This window comes from Juglans regia, chromosome 10, assembly GCF_001411555.2.
Source record: "Juglans regia cultivar Chandler chromosome 10, Walnut 2.0, whole genome shotgun sequence".
In the NCBI taxonomy this organism is placed as follows: Eukaryota; Viridiplantae; Streptophyta; class Magnoliopsida; order Fagales; family Juglandaceae; genus Juglans; species Juglans regia.
The window spans coordinates 5,269,419-5,286,294 of record NC_049910.1 but is presented as its reverse complement, the minus strand read 5'-3'; the positions used below and the strand labels follow the sequence as shown (position 1 = coordinate 5,286,294).

Below are 16,876 nucleotides of genomic sequence, written 5' to 3'. Positions count from 1 at the left end.
ATGACTGCCAAAAATCCACCCCACTATCTCTTTATGTATATTTTTGTTTCTGCGATCTGTAATGGCCTTCAGGAATCACATGCCTCGTTTATTTTCACAACTCCCCTCAACTTAACTCATTCCATCTAATTATTATAACTTTTTCAAATTCCCACACAAAATAAAATAAACAATTCAACTTTTTCAAATTTTAAAATAAAAATAATATTAAAAATATATATTTTAAAAATATTTTACTCAACTTTTAACTTTAATTTTCATTTTATCTGCAAAAACAAACGAGGCCTAAAAATCTCACAAAAAGATGGTGAGTCCAGAAGAATTATACACTACCATTTCAATTAGAAGAAAATTAAAAAATAGAAAAAACGAAGACAAAATCACAAATGGTTTTTCTTCATTTGTCTTTTCTCAATGCACATTAAGGCAGTAGGTAACAAGAAAAACAGGAACAGCAATCACATCGGTTCGTGTTAATGTTATTTATCTACAAAGGTGAACAGAGAATGCATTTCGAGAATAATTACATCGTAAGGAAAGGAGATGGTAATCAAGAAAAATATGACTTCAATGCATTTGTCATATAATTAGACTAGACTTAACTGTAATCACTCCCTCTACAAAATGGTGAACCGGTTACATGATGCCAATAACGTATCTAACCATGTAGTGGGGGACCTGCATGAATCCTCTCTAGAGCGCCATGATCCAGTCTCGAAAATTGGGTAGTCAAATTTCGGGAAGTACATGTTTTCGTAAGAGGCTGGGAATTGGTCACTGAAATGGAATTGCAGTTAAAAGAAGCTGCGTCAGAGGCTCAAGAAAGGTCCTTAGAAAAACTCCCTTTTCCATTCACTTCCTTACATTTGATCCTTCAACTCTCAGCTGCTTTCCCATGTAATTGCGTCCAGAAGCCTCGTTGATTTTGTTCTCTGCCACTTGAATAGATATCATTACAACGGCTAACTACATGAGGAAAAGGAAACTTAAATTGCAAAAGAAATGAAACCAAGTAATCGTCATACTATCTTGTCGTAGTCAACTACATCTAGCCTTTGGTAATCACTATTTCACCGCTATTGATAAGTAAATATAATTCTGTAAAAAATAGAAAGGATCTAGACCTAGTACAATAAAGTATACAAGAGATTCCAACAGAAAATGAAAAAAAAAAAATTCAAAATGAAAAGCCTAAAATACACATAGTAAAGGGTTAAAACTACAAGTTCATTTAATACCTGTGCACGTGTTCTAATTTTCAGCTGATTATCTTCCATCTTCATTGGACTCAGATGAAATGCCCTGCTCAATGCACTGTACGAAAAAAAAAAAAATTATTAAGTCAAGGAATCAGGCCAACATTCTGTCCAGAAACAAAGAAAACCCCAAACATGCACATACAAGGGAAACACCAAGCACAGCTGCAGTATTGTGTGTTGGGCTCCCAGTACAGCTAATTTCATACGGAAAATGAGGAAATTTTTTTTTTTTGATAAGTTACGGAAAATGAGGAATTGAAACCACCAAAACCAGATTTTCACTCTCAGCACATGCAATAAGAGAACATATAGGTCACCTCCCTCTTCACGGAGCACCACAAGCAAGTGCCAAAAATAAAAGCAATTGTTTAGGCCCATCCCATTGATCATCATGGGATATGCCTTGAGCTGGCCAAACAAACTCTTACTCCAAAACATGTGAAAACTCAGACAATGAGCACCACGTGATTTTTTGAAGGATCGAGAATTAAGACTGTTTTAAGATCTTTTTCCCACAAATTTGCTACCATGCCAACCGTGCATGGATTATTTTTGACAACCACAATTAGGTAATAGTTGTTTCCCACTACGTTTTTAGTTTCGAGATTTCTAAGTTTCATAGGCGGGTGAAGATACAAGGAATCAAATTCTGTATCTGTCACAACATGTCTCACTAATCATTACTAAGTTATGTATTCGCTCATTGCCTTAGCTTTTGAAGCACTTGTTGATGTAGACAACACCAAAGATCTAACTTCAGACAAGCCAGCTGGGCTAGCAAAAATATTTTAAGAGCAGCCAGATGGCAAGAAGAGGTCAGCATCTTATAATATTGAAGCAACTATCAAATAAGGGTTGCTCTTGCTCCCTTTAGAGCAGCCAGCATCTTATAATATACCTGAAGAAGATAACTGTGCAGCCAATCCAGTGTTTGTGGGAATGTCGTTGCACTTATATCTGCAACAGTCAAACCCTATTCCAAGAAAATGAAATAAATCAAGAGGAAAATGATAAAGATGGTTGGCAACACTGTAAAACTTTTACTTTTCGGAATTAGAGTACATAAATAAAATCATAAGGGAATTCATAAAGACGCAACAGTGTAAAATTCATAACTACAAACAAGTCAAATAGAAACGTAGGGCACTCTGAAATCCAGTAGAAGATCATATCAATGCCTTTCAACTCAAATCATTTGCAAGAATATGCATTTAAAGCAAAACAAGTTTCACTCTAAGCTGTTACCTACTGATCATGCAATTGAACTGCTCATTCTATGCCAATAATTGAGTTTATAATTTTTTTTTATAATTTATGATTTGAGTTTATAATCAATAGACAACACTTTATCATCACGAACTTGTAACTAATGTTGCTGTGTCCCTTTTCAGTTGAACTTTGATAAACTTTTCCAAGTGATTTAGTCTGACTGGTCCTGCAATTCCACTGGAAATATTATGATTATAATTAATTATAATTGATAGAACCCTGAACTTGGAATTGATGATACTGTGTCCCTTTAACCTGAACTTGGAATAATGATATCTAAGTGAACTCACACCTTGGTCAACAATTGCAAATTTATTAACATTATGCAAATGAAAATTGATGAAAACATTTGGAAATTTGAAAATATTTCCTCTAGATGCAAGTCCAAGACTAAAATTTGACTCAAGATGCTGCACCTTTCTTACCGAGCCTCTCCAAAGTTAGTCAACACCCTAAAATTTTAAAGGTATCTGTTAGATTGTTTCCCTCCAGTTTCAAAGATAATAATTGGTTATGTGAGAATAGAATGATCTACATGGGGTCGGAGACGAATTTCAAACAGAAATCTCAACAAAATTATAGTCATACTTGAAAAAAGAGAAAGGGAAAAAAGAAGATAAAACTAAAAAAAAATGCAGATCCTGATACATGTGGCCCTACTTGCCTCCCCCTTCAATTTCAGTCATCTTTTACTTGGTCTTCTCTAGTCCAGATCAAAAGTCAGATACCCAGCATACAAGGGTAAGCAAGGAATTCCGAGAGCAAGAACAAACCTCAGGTAAATTTGCTAAGTGCCCATATTAACTCACGTTAAAGAAGAATGCATAAAACTAAAAAGAAATCCATGATAGAGACACTCATCAATCTTCACAACAAGAAAGTTTCACCAAATATGATGGTCAGACTTGAAGTAATAGAGTTTTGAAGAAACAACAGATCAAACTAAAATTGCTAATCTGTTAGTCTGAAGGTCCCTTATATAACTAAGTCTGTTCTTAACCATTACTAAAATGCAAGATGATAGCAACCCTGCTTGTATCATATCAACCAAAAGAAATGAATATGAGCGGGCATACCTGTGACTCAAACGAGCAAAGATAGTCCTGAATAGTTTTTAAGTTGGTCATTAGTTTATCTTTGTCCTGCAAAAAGTGGTGTGTTTGAGAGAAATAGATTATAAAAAAGAGAGAGAGAGAGAGAAAAAAAAAAAAAAAACCAATACCGTTAGATATATATAGAATCAATCAAAGAAGTTGAACTGCAAATTTATTTTAATAAAAAAATTAAGCCAATATTATAGACGTGAAAGGAAATGAAATAAGGAGAAACTAGCACGTCCAGACATTAGTATGCAGCACCGTTGACCAAAACCAGAAGGGCATTTTGCATACACATGCTTGGAATGCATTTAATCTGCACTAAGTTTTCAAATAATCAGCCAATTTTGCTACAATATGGATCCCATATAGTTGAATTAACACGGGAAAAAGAGAGTAGCCATCCATATTTAACAATTAAAAAATTGTTATCAAGAAGACATCTATATTAGTGGACAAAGCAACACTTATGGGGTGTTTACTAATCTAATTTCCACGATTAACAATTCCAAATAACACATGAAGCCCAATGGTACTATTAAATTTATCAGGAAAAAAAAAAAACAATAAACAGCAGAAAACCCCAAAGTCCCTGAAAGACATTGCAGACCAGAATTAAGGCATCTGCTTCTTAGACTAAACAGATATGGCAATTCATGCATCTTTATGTTATGTGCATTGTATGGCCTTTTCCCTCTAAAACTCGCTCAAAAATCTTGATTTGGTTTTCAACTGGAAGAACTAGCTACCCACTGCATGTAATGAATAATGCATTGTCTTTGACTTATATTTTTCTTTATTATTTTTCCTTCTTGTTCCTTAGCATGGCCAATTATGTTTCGTTACAGTTAAATCACCTATAACTTTTTTTGATCAGTGCAGTTAAATCACCTATAACATGACCCACATGTTGAAAAGTTGTTAACAGAAAATTATAAACTTAAAAATCATTAGTACCTGGACTAGACATTTATCCTTGAATGTTCGGGTTGTGATCCACTCCTCTAGTAATGCCTGCACATTTAGCCTTATTTTATATTCCTCCATTCTTGTACTTATTCCTTGTTTTAAAGAAAGCTTTCTGAAATTACATTATTGTATAATTGAAACCATAAAAGTGCATAAGAGCATCGACAAACCTTATGATCAAATTCAGCCATCTTCAGAACTATAGGTATAATTATTGGTTCAGCACCAGACTTCTCTTTCCTAACAGAAGTATTTCCTCCTGTCTCTGGATCTCTAACAGTCTCGCCTGTGTGAGCATAAAAGTTTTATGCAACCTCAGAAGAGATCTACTAAATTTTAAACATGTCAGCAGAATCCAGAGTGTAAGTTGACCTTTGCTCCCAGAGACACTTCCTGCTAAGTTGATTGACTCCAGGGTGTCCGAAACTTTATTCACCAGATCAGTAGATATGCCTTCTTCTAAACTCGTATGCGAGAGACTATTGCTATTTTCACTGTTACTTCCACAAGCACCAGGAGAATTTTTTCCCAAGTCCGTTGCAGTGTTATCGTCACATGTCACAGACGCATAATTAGCCTCTTTAGATTTTTCCAGCAACTTAGCTGGTGTTTTATTTTCGTCATCCATCAAATAAATGCTAGGATCTAAATGAATTCCCTGCCATTAAAATTAAAAACAATGTAATTGGCTCAATGTTTATCATAATATAAAAAACTCAGACCATATGAAAATGTTAATCATGGCAAAACACCACATAGGGGGAGGAGGAGTGTAGGAAGAAGAGGATGGAAAACAAAGTACGGATGTTTTACTTGAATGCTTTACTATGCATATAATCTTAACAGTAAACATACCTCAATTATAATTGGTTTCCCATCTTTCATAGCCTTCTTCAAATCACCAGCCAGGCCTAGTAAGCAAATGCTACACAGATCAATAACAAATAATCTCACCAGTACCATCATATAATCACATATGAATAAGAATGCACAAATCATTATAATCCAGATTGTCGAATAAAAATTCAAAACTATGAAAGGAAAATCACAACAATTAACTCACTAATCCAAAAAAGTCCTCAGCATCTTAAAAAAAAAAAAACTGGATTACTACCTTTACGGACAATTCTGCATTCTCTACAAAATTCAGTGATTAACTCCTCAGAGGAGCTGAAGTCTCGAGCCCATACAGGAGTAGACGCCAATGGGGCACTAAATCAGGTAAAGGAGAGTAAGCAATCTGATTTGGTCAATCAAAAATAAGTAAAAGTTCCTTTTTCTTGATAAGTAAAATTTATTAATATTAATAGGCATAGCCAAATACACAGGTGTATAAAAGAGAAAACGACTAGCAAGTTTCTCTTTCTTTAGTGATCAATCATATTAAACAAGAGGAAAAATAGTTGTCACAGGGAGAAATATTCATGCTAAACTGGATTCTAATATTGCATCCTCCCTGTTCTTCTCAAGGACAGAAATAAAGATTTTTTTAAGATCAGTAAAACTATTAATATAACCAATAAAAAATTCTATAATTTCTTTTGTTAGCTTACTGGTTCATACAAGACATCATGCTTAGTTGAGAAAAAATAGAGAAATGTCCTCATTGATACTCTTTCTTCTATGTTTAGAGTTCTGAATCGTTCCAATCAATAAACCTCAACTATCGGAAAAGTTGAATAAATGCAATAAGATCAAAGAAAAAGGAAAAAAAAAAAGTCAGGACATACTCTGTTGCTGTTCGCAGCAATTCATATACCATATCGGTCTATAACAATTAAAAACACAAATGTGAAAAGGCATTAGTATACAACCCAAAAAGAATATGAATGACAAAGAAAGAGTCGGCATATCTTTATAGATTAGAAGGTATGACCTGTAGGACATTTGGCAAATTTAGCCTTTGTGCCAGTTGGGTAGCAATGGTAGACTTTCCGACGCAAGCAGTTCCACATACAAGAATTACCAGTGGCACTCTTTGATGGTGAAATCTAAAAGGAGGCGACAAGAAATATGACATTACTTTACAATGCACTAATGGCAACTCAAATTTCTAAATAATAATGAACTTATTACAAAAATGCTGAGGGACAACCCACTTACACAAGAAGTATCTAAAGAAAAACCATGTACATGACAAAAGAAAGATGCAAAGAAACTATAAGATCAAGAAACAAGGGAACAGAGATACAGGACGACTCTGTCAACCTAGCAAAAAGGGAACATAGAAAGTATGGCTTTTAATCAAGTAAGAATGTTTAGCCCCCTCAAAGGATATTCTCCCCAACAAAACACACCACCCCAACTATACAGTTCTGCATTTAATGCTGGTTTCCATTGTCTGCCTCAGAAAACCCACACTGCCTTGGCCCTAAACCTAATTGTGGCAAAACCCTAGATAATCAATTTGAAAAGAAAAACCCCAAGCCTCCCTAATAACTGAACAACACAAAAGACACTGATTAACTTCCTCCCTTATCCATCTGCACAAGCAATACCAGTTCACATGACTACGATCATTTATTTATTAAGTTATCAAAGGCAGACTTTCCCAAACAGAGACTGTCCACACAGGTCCAGCTCAAAGCCTATAAAATCTCCAACTCAACCCTAAAAGCCAACTTGAAAAGCTCAATATCCCCTCATTATATAGCAAAAGGGGTGTGAATCTGGACTGGAACACTAATAGCGAGAAGTTGACTGGTCACATTCAAGGTCTTCTTCGTATGGATAGACTTGGTCTCCCCTACCTGCGGATTAAGTAAGTTTCCTTTGGTATGTTCTATTAATTTCTCTTGAGTTGATATTTTTTGTTGGTTTTCCTCTTACTGCAGGTGTTTTTCATTCGCTTCTTTAATGTTGTTCATGTTTTTTATTATGTATATTTTTATTGTTTTGTTTTTGTGGTTGGGTAGTTTAATATTTTTGATGCATGGGTTTGGTTTTGTTGAATATTTGTAACCCTCATGCATTTGGTTGTAACCACGGTTTTCCTCCGCCATAAGTGAGAGCTATTAATAAAATTGGGGTACCGTCCTCTTCTTAAAATATATATATATATATATATATATATATATATATAGCAAAGGGTCAGCCCTTATCCTGCAGGGAAAGGTGCAATGGTGCATGTCACAAATAGCTATTTGATTAAATCACCTCCAAAAAAGTAATACTATGTCCAAACCGACCAAAAAAGGAAATCATGACAGCAATGAAACATCTAACAAACAAACACAATTGATGAAACAAATTTATCTACAAAAGAATCAGCAGAATGCGCATCAATTTTAATGAAAAGAAGAATTAAGCATGAACAGTACGATTCAGAACAAAAGCTAGAGTCTTTCATGTATACTACCTGTGTGCTAGGGCTGTGTCATTCCGCTTACGAACAAGATCTTCTTACTCTTTTTTTTTTTAAAAAAAACAGTACTATGCAACAGCTAATTGTGAAGAGAACACCAAGTGAAAAAGACAGCTAGTAATCTGGAAAAGATTCAGAGCTACATTCAAAGAATGCTTACTGACCTGGTCATCATCTTGTAACGACTAATGTACTCTTCCCCATAACCCCGCCGCTCCATGAGCTGCACATCTACTCTTGTTAGAATCCTCATGTATGTGACCCAGTAAGTAGGAAAAATAAATTAGTACTCTACTTTTAACAAATGTTATTAAATCCATCACAATCTTACATAGATATTTGAATTAAACTTTCTCTTCTAAGAAAAGGCCCTTGTTTTCACACAACTAGTTGAGATCAATCAAAATAAAAAAATTCAAAACCCGAACACTCAAACCCTTGAATGGAAACTACCAGGCACATCAACATCAACTCAAACACATTGAAAGACGGATACAACATAGCATTTTAACTCAAGCTCAACATGGTCAAGTGGAGAGATAAGACAAAGTAAGCATGGGTGGGCCATCAGTTGTGATTTTGCACTAATGAGACCATTATCACATGCAACCTCATTCACTATTACAAGCAGAAGAAAGAACTGGGCACGCTTAAACACTAAGTACAACTGCAGGCTTTGTTTTTTCTCCTTAAATTACATTTAGGAAATTGTCACCTAGTTTTGAAAAATGAGCCACTGGACTTCCATTCTAACTGACAATACTACACTAAATAAGAGACATAAAGGTAAGAAAAAATTAATGGGCAACTAACACTAGCAATTCTAAGAAGGCAGAGAATCCCATTATGTAGAAGTAACTTTGGTAACTTATAAGAAACAATCGCTCTCTTTCTGCTCTGTACTAATATGAAAACAATCATGTCAGCCTTCATGCAAGTACCTTGAATCTCATATCTGCAGCCCTTAAGTTACATACAACTTAGAAGTGCCCTAGAACCTTTAATTCTATGTACACTTGACCTGTAAGCAAGCTTACTGCCAGGAAAGCAATAGTACTTTCATTCAGATTCCCACGTGCATTGAATGAATTGCAGAGAATAAGGTAAGTGAATATCACAAGGGATAACAGAACCCTGAAATGCAGGATTTGGTTAAATTGTAGTGTTCTACACATGGCATACCTTAAACAGATTAGCTTCCAAATCTGACTGAGAGCTGCAATATGATACAAGTATGGAAATGAAACTTTTAACTAAATCTGGATAAAAGAACATTTAAAAAAAGACAGAAAGAAAGGAAAGATGGCATACACATCTAGAAGGCTGTTGTCTATGAGCAGCTTCTTCAGTTCAAGAGCAATTTTAATAGCTACATGATTTGGTATCTGTGACCAAAAAGTTATAACAAGTGATCCTGAAGTTCTGGACACAATGGTATCTTATACTTATAAAGCAGAATGCAAACAGCAGTCATAATGATCCCAACAGAAAAGGCAACAATACAACCATGCGCTTAATCAAGTTGATGTGAAGTGAGCGAGGTAAGGGCACTGCAACATGTTCAGTATCAACATGATGTGATATTCAATTCTAGAAACTCCATAAGATTGTAAACACATAAATTATTAGAAGCAAAAAATAATGACCGTCAGAAAGTTGAGATTAACACACTAACTCTGGAACAACATTAACCAACATATAAAAAATAACACAAAAACAACACCCAAACTTGGAAGCGAATTTGTACCTTGGTGACAGTTAGCATTCTACTGAGAAGGAATCTCGATAGAACGTAATAGTGATCCGCATTGTCACCCAACCAAACCTTTACCTATAACAAATAGAAGACCCAATAAAGTTTGAGAAAAATAAAAACTATTTTAATTTTAACTACAAGATTACACAAAACATTCGATCAAATTAAAGAAACTACTCAGAGTCTCAGACTGCTTGCCGAGAAAACATAGGGAAACAAGAAAGCTCAAATCAACCGCACCGAATACAATTAATTGAATAGAATCTCAAAACGAAATAAAAAAGAATTAAGAATAACTTCGATTCCATAGTTTTTCGCACCAAAAATGAACGAAGAAAAAAAATAGAGAGATGGGGAAGAAAAAGAAAACCTTGACAAAGTCGTATTTGGAGGAAGCATTTCGTGAAGAGAATCTGATGGTGGGTAAGGGTGAATCTTTCTCTGTATCGTCTCCGCTTTTAGGGCTTGAAACTGCCACTCCCTTGTCCTTCTTCATGACTCTCCCTCTCTCCCTGGCTCTTCGCAAATTCAGAGAATTTATCAACAAAAAAAAAAAAATGTCCCTCGCTCTTCGCTCACTCGAAGAATATATAAAAACAAAAAACAAAAAAGATGTCTCTTGCTGGCCGCTGCACTTTAAACTACTATGGTTTTGCCACGTCGACGACAAAAGGGTCGTGAGATTTTCTACGAACACGCCAAACCGAAAATAAAAGGACACGCATTATTTGTTGGTAATAAAAAACAAAAGGAAGAGTTCCGCTCCTAAGCGGCTCGACCGATTGCATCTCTTTCATCTGCTGTCATGTTAGAGATTTTATCAAACCAATAATAGACTCATTCACACGATATAACTCTCAAAATATAAAAAAATTATAGCAATATCAATTCCACCACCCTCAATATCTACTCCTCTTTGCCATCCTCCATGATAGAACCCACAATAGCCCCTCCACATCAATCTCAAATCTGGAAGCCATTGTGCACTCACACATACATAGACAAAAAGACTAGTGAATTACATTTAACCTCCGTTAATCTACCCAACAATAACCATCATCATAGCAGTCCAAAGTCCCACCGTGCGTCCCCTTGCAAAAAAAAAAAAATCACTGCACCATGACATGAAAATAGCCCAGAGGTCGTATCTCAACCACCCAACAAACCTATGTTTTTGCTCTTAAAAAACAGAGCACAATTTCTTCTCATGCACGACAATCCCAAAAGCTTCCTCCGCCACAGCGCCACCGCTACCTACAGCCCACGGGAAACCAGCAACCCCACCGCAAGCTTCCTCTCTTCTATTTTTCCATACTTAAAAAAAAAAAAAAAAAAACACACACACAATGGTGAGCACCCTATGAAAACCACACCAAAGTATTCTCACATACCACATATTTCACGCACATGAAGCAAAAAAAATGCTCAACTCAGATATGCAAGTCGCTCTCTCTGGCTCTCCCTAAAATCAAGAAGTTGGAGGATGAATGAGTGAGAATCTTAGAGAAATTGAAGGTAGAGACGGAAACAAAAAGATGATATTTTGAGATAAATTTAGCACGAACGTGTTAGAAATGAAACAAGAACAACAAGAACTTGAAATGAAGTTTCAATATGGAGAAAAAAATTGTTTCTCATTCTCTTAAGTTAAGTAGATACAAGGTTCTGCTACACATAAATATACATTACAGAAGGAAAATCGAAAGGATCAAAAGGAAGAGTCCTAAAGTTAACTTTTTATTTTCTACTGCTTTACAAGAAATCTACTGCAGTTTGTTTCTTTGACATTGCTTTTCATCACTTTATTTGTTTTTGTGCATAATCAGTGCAGCCTTTAAGGTTGACTTGTCATGCCATGCTTTCCTTTTGTTGTTCTGCTTTTTTGTGCCAGTACTTTATACTTTTCATCTGCTGCATTGTGCTTTTCATCAACTTGTTTGTTGCATGGTGTTCTCTGCATGCTATGGTGTACTTGTGCAGTGTCTTCATGCTTCTTTTCCTTGCATTCATCCTTTGTTTTGTGAGACTCCCCCTCAAGATGGGCATAGATATTGAGTATTCCCATATTGGACAATAAGAACTGAAAAACAGAAACTGTCAAGGCCTTAGTGAAGATGTCTGCTAGTTGGAGTTTTGAGGCAATATGGACAGATGTGATGATACCAGCCAAAATCTTTTCTCTAACAAAATGGCAATCCAGTTCTATATGTTTAGTTCTCTCATGGAAGATATGGTTCTTTGTGATATGAATGGCTACTTGGTTATCACAGAGCAAGAGAGCAGGTTGTGTATGGTCAATGCTGAGTTCCTTTAGCAGACCAAGGAGCCAAACAATTTCACAGCTTGTAGCGGCTAATGCTCTATATTCTGCTTCTGCTGAGGACTTAGAAACAGTCACTTGTTTCTTTGATTTCCAACTTACCAATAAGTTCCCAATAAATATACAAAAACCTGTGACTGATCTCCTATAGAACCTTTTAGATACCTGAGGACTCTATAAGCTAAATATAGGTGAGCTTGTGATGGTCTGTCCATAAACTGGCTCAGCACATTTACTGCATATGTAATGTCTGGCCTGGTAATGGTCAGGTAGATGAGCCTTCCAATGAGTCTTCTATAGGTTGTAAGGTCTTGTAAGATCTCATTTGTGGTATGACTCAATTTGTGATCTAACTCAATAGGTGTGGAGGCAGGTTTGGTGCCAAGTAACCCTGAGTCTTTCAAGATTTCGAGGGTGTACTTCATTTGACAAACATTTATTCCAGCTGATGATCTTGCAACCTCTAGTCCTAGGAAGTATTTGAGGGGTCCAAGTTCCTTGATTTTGAATTTTCCATGGAGGTGAGCTTTGAGCAGATCAATTTCTCTTTGAGAATTGCCTCCTATTATGATGTCGTCCACATAAACTAAGAGTGTTGTGAAGGCTCCTTTTTTATTCCCTTTAGTGAATAAAGAGTAGTCAGATTTGGATTGACTAAAAACCAATGTTAGTGAGCGAATAGGAGAATTTCGAAAACCATTGCCTTGATGCTTGTTTAAGTCCATAGATGGACTTATTTAGCTTGCATACCAGTTTTTCCCTTTCAAGCTGCTCTCTGTGAATGTGGCAACAGGTGGTAAATCCATATAAATTCCCTCATCAAGATCCCCATGTAACAAGGCATTATGAACATCCATTTGAGATAAAAACCAGTTTTGAAAGGAGGCCAAGACAAGAAATACTCAAATTGTGGTGAGCTTTGCCATTGGACTGAAGGTCTCTTGGAAATCAAAACCTTCCCTTTGAGTGTATCACTTTACTACAAGCCTTGCTTTGTGTCTTTCAAGGGAGCCATCAGATTGGAGCTTGACTTTGAAGACATATTTGCTACCAATTGCAGTTTTGTTGGGGGAAGAGAAGTAACAATCCAAGTGTTGTTCTCTTCTAAGGCACTGAGTTAAGTGTTCATGGCATCCTGTCAATGCTTGAATTTGACAGCTTAACTATAGGATGATGGTTCAGAAAATAATGAAAGAGAAGCAGAAAAAGATTGGTGGGATGGGGAGAGGTGTTTGTAGGTCAAGTGATGGTGGAGTGGGTGAAGAGTTGAAGAGGATGTGGAGGCTACTGTTTGACAATGATATTGGTGGAGATAGGCAGGTTGATGTCTTTATCTGGTGGATCTTTGAAGGGATAGGGTGATTGGCAGCTCATGTTGTTGGGGTGAAGGAGGAGGTGAATCAAGGGAGGCAAGAGGCTGGGGTGTTTCAGCTTGTGAGATGGATTGTGACATGTGATTGGGTGGAGGTGAGTCATCTGTTGGGACAGGTTATGACATGGAAGTGGGTGAGAATGTGTCATCTGGTAGTAGGGGAGTCTCAGATTTTGAGGAAATGAAATAGGGGGATAAGGAATGCAGGTGGGAGATTGGAATGGAAAGACAGATTCATGAAATATGACATTTTTGTGGAAATGAATGTGAAATGAGTTTCCATGTCATAAAGCTTATAACCCTTGACATTTGCAGGGTATCCCAGAAAAATGTAAGGTTTAGCACGTGGCTCAAACTTAGTTATGTGGTGCTTGGTAGTGCTAGCATAACAAGCATCTAAAGACTCTAAAGTGAGAATATGAAGGTGGTGAGGAAAAGAGTACTTCATAGGGAGATTTATTTGAAACAAGAGGTGTGGGTATTCCGTTGATGATGTATGCAACTATTAGGACTGCATCTCCCCAGAATTGAGTGGGTAATGTAGCTTGGAAGAGAAGAGCTCGGACCACATTTAAGAGATGTTGGTGTTTCCTCTCAACAACACCATTATGTTGAGGGGTATACACACAAGACTTTTGGTGGACAATGCCATGATCTTTATAAAAGTTTGCCATATCAAATTCAAGACCATTGTCAATCCTGATTTTTTTTTACTTTCTTATTAAATTGAGTGTCTATGAGTTGGAAGAATGATTGTAAAATGGATCTTGTATCTGATTTTAGTTTCATCAGGAAAATCCAAGCACTATAGAAAAGTCATCCACAATAGTTAGAAAGTAATGAAAATCTTGAAGTGAGGCTTGAGAATATGGTCTCCATATATCACAGTGTATTAAGTCAAAAGGGAGTGAACTAGATGATACACTGGAAGGAAAAGAAATATGTCTTTACTTGGCCAAATGACAAATTTTACAATGAGAATAATCCTTGGACTTTACATTAGAAATATGAGAATGAATTAAACTCATCCTTTGTGAAGATAAATGTCCTAATCTAAAGTGTCATAAATCAAAATCTTGTTGTGTGGCAGCTTGATTGACTCGAGTTTGATTTGAGAGAGTTGAAGGAGGGTTGTTGTTGCTGTCATGAGGACAATGTAGCAAGTAATATAGGCCAGCATGGACTTTAGCAAGTCCAATCGTCATCCATGAAGAGAGGGCTTGAATGAAGCACAAATCATTTGAGAAAAATAAGCATATATTTGGTCTTTGAGTGAGCTTACTGACTAAGATCAAATTGAAAGTAAACGAGGGTACACATAGGATATCAGTCATGATTAATGATTATGAAAGTTTGACGGTGCCTATGTGTGTAACTTGAGCCTTTGTACCATTAGGAAGCTGCACAAAAGCTTGTATGGAAGAAGAGGGCTTGTCAAAAAATGAGGTGGAGCACACCATGTGATCAGTGGCTCCTGTATCTATGATCCATGGTGTGCTATAACCATCAGATTGTTCATTCGGAGAAGGTGAGTTGTGTTTGCAGTGGTTTACAAAACTGAGATGGAATTCTTTAAGAGGCAATGAGAGAGTGGTGAGGCAATGATAGTTACCTGCTAAGTTTGAGTAGGGTGTGTTCGAAGAGCTGGTTTCAATAGTGTTTGGTTTGGCAGAAGCAGGAGTAGGCAGAATTTGTTTGGTTTGTCCCAAGCTCAGCTAAGGGAATTGAGCATTGACAAGAGCTATGAGATGTTGTGCTTGTGCCTGAGAGAGATTCAACTGAGAAGCAGTTGAAGCAAGTACTTCCTGAGGTGATGAGGCAACCTGTGCAGCAACTTGATTTGTAGAATATGATGCAGTAGGGTTATTTCCAAATTTAGTTTTTGTAAATTTAAAGTTTGGTGGGAATCCTACTAATTTATAGCACTTATCCTTCGTGTGTCCAACCTTACCACAGTGGTGACAAATCAGGTCTGATTTTTCGCTTTTCTTTGGAAGATTTTGGTAGGCTAAAAGGGCAGATAACTCTGAGATGGGTAGTGCTATATTTCTAGCCTGCCTTTGTCTTTCTTCTTGCAAAATTAGTGAAAAGGTCTTGTCTAATGAAGGTAAGGGACTTAGTAAAATGATTTGTCCCCTCACAGAATCATAACTATCATTTAAGCCAATTAAAAACTTAAAAACATAATCTCCTTGTTGGACCTCACCAACAGTTTTTAAGGCATCACAAGTGCACTTGCCACAACAACAACAAGGAAGTGGTCTGTAATTGTGTAATTCTTCCCAAATAGCATTAAGTTGTGTGAAGTAATCACTTACAAAGAGGTGCCCTTAAACAATGCTACTGAGCTTGTGCTGGAGGTGATAAATTTGAGTTTCATCAGGTTGAGCAAATCTTTCTTTGAGTTTGTTCCAAACTTGCTTAGTTGGGTCATGAAAAATACATTAGAAGCAATATCCTTTGAAACAGAATTCAGGATCCAAGCCAATAAAATGTTGTTGCATCTCAGTCATGACACATATGAGGGATCTGACAACTCAGGAGTATTAATGGTGCCATCTAGGAAGCCCAATTTGTTTTTTATTGAAATGGAGAGCAAAAATGACCTGCTCCAAGATATATAATTCAAACCAGTTAATGGGGGTGACACAATGACAGTATTGGCATTGTCACTGTGATGTAGGAAGAATGGACTGCTTGGGTCCTCAGCGATGGAAACAGGAAAAGAGGAAAGGGAGGATGTCTTAGCTTAAGAGATTAAATTTGTTTGCAGATTTAAGCAAACACAGCAGGACAAATAGCCTACTCTGATACCAAGTTAGAAATGAAACAAGAACAACAAGAACTTGAAATGAAGTTTCAATATGGAGAAAAAACTTATTCTCATTCTCTTGAGTTAAGTTGATACAAGGTTCTTCTACACACACACACACACACACACACACACACACACACACATATATACACATTATAGAAGGAAAATTGAAAGGATCAAAAGGAATAGTCCTAAAGTTAACTTTTTATTTTCTACTGTTTTACAAGAAATCTATTGCCGTCTAATTCTTTGACATTGCTTTTCATCACTTTATTTGCTTTTATGTATAATCAGTGCAGCCTTTAAGGTTGACCTGTCGTGCCATGCTTTCCTTTTGTTGTTCTGCTTTTCTATGCTAGTGCTTTATACTTTTCATCTGCTGCATTGTATTTTTCGTCAACTTGCTTGTTGCATGGTATTCTCTACATGTTGTGATGTACTTGTGCAGTATCTTCATGTTTCTTTTCCTTGCATTCATCCTCTATTTTGTGAGAGACATAGGAGGAGAGATTTGAGAATCTCTGAAGGTAGAGAGAGAGAAGTTTGAGAGAAGGAATTAAAAGGTTGGAGTAGTTTTCTGTTAGTGCTAAAGACTGGAGCAGTTTCCGTCTTTCTCTTTCTCTCGTATGTTCTTCTCTGGTGGGAATTTGTTGTT

General features: G+C 36.4%; 2 protein-coding genes across 7 annotated transcripts in view; one reads left to right on the top strand and one right to left on the bottom strand.

Moving 5' to 3' along the window:
* Positions 1-387: 387 nt before the first annotated feature.
* On the bottom strand, positions 388-10,328 carry LOC118343704. Of its 6 annotated transcripts, none has more exons than XR_004802622.1 (17): positions 10,085-10,328; positions 9,706-9,789; positions 9,270-9,343; positions 9,141-9,174; positions 8,123-8,181; positions 6,471-6,585; positions 6,325-6,362; positions 5,709-5,806; positions 5,450-5,505; positions 4,967-5,252; positions 4,765-4,880; positions 4,583-4,639; positions 3,605-3,670; positions 2,158-2,232; positions 1,239-1,314; positions 865-938; positions 388-777 (listed from the first exon to the last, which is right to left on the bottom strand). XR_004802622.1 is itself a non-coding variant. In XM_035695045.1 (16 exons), the coding sequence occupies exons 1-15, from the start codon at positions 10,208-10,210 to the stop codon at positions 1,267-1,269; spliced, it is 1,332 nt and encodes a 443-aa protein (XP_035550938.1). In that variant the 5' UTR covers positions 10,211-10,328; the 3' UTR covers positions 388-938; positions 1,239-1,266. The 6 variants fall into 6 exon arrangements, 3 of the variants coding, with proteins under 3 accessions (XP_035550938.1, XP_035550936.1, XP_035550937.1); XR_004802620.1 differs by having other exon boundaries at positions 865-966; positions 10,085-10,327; XR_004802621.1 differs by having other exon boundaries at positions 865-932; positions 10,085-10,327.
* A 2,879-nt stretch (positions 10,329-13,207) lies between these two features.
* LOC118349590 (structural maintenance of chromosomes protein 2-1-like) overlaps positions 13,208-16,876 on the top strand; it is a 10,053-nt gene continuing 6,384 nt past the window's right edge. Inside the window, exon 1 of the mRNA XM_035694798.1 lies at positions 13,208-13,354. Coding sequence (XP_035550691.1) covers positions 13,208-13,354 — 147 coding nt within the window. The remainder of the gene's footprint in view (positions 13,355-16,876) is intronic.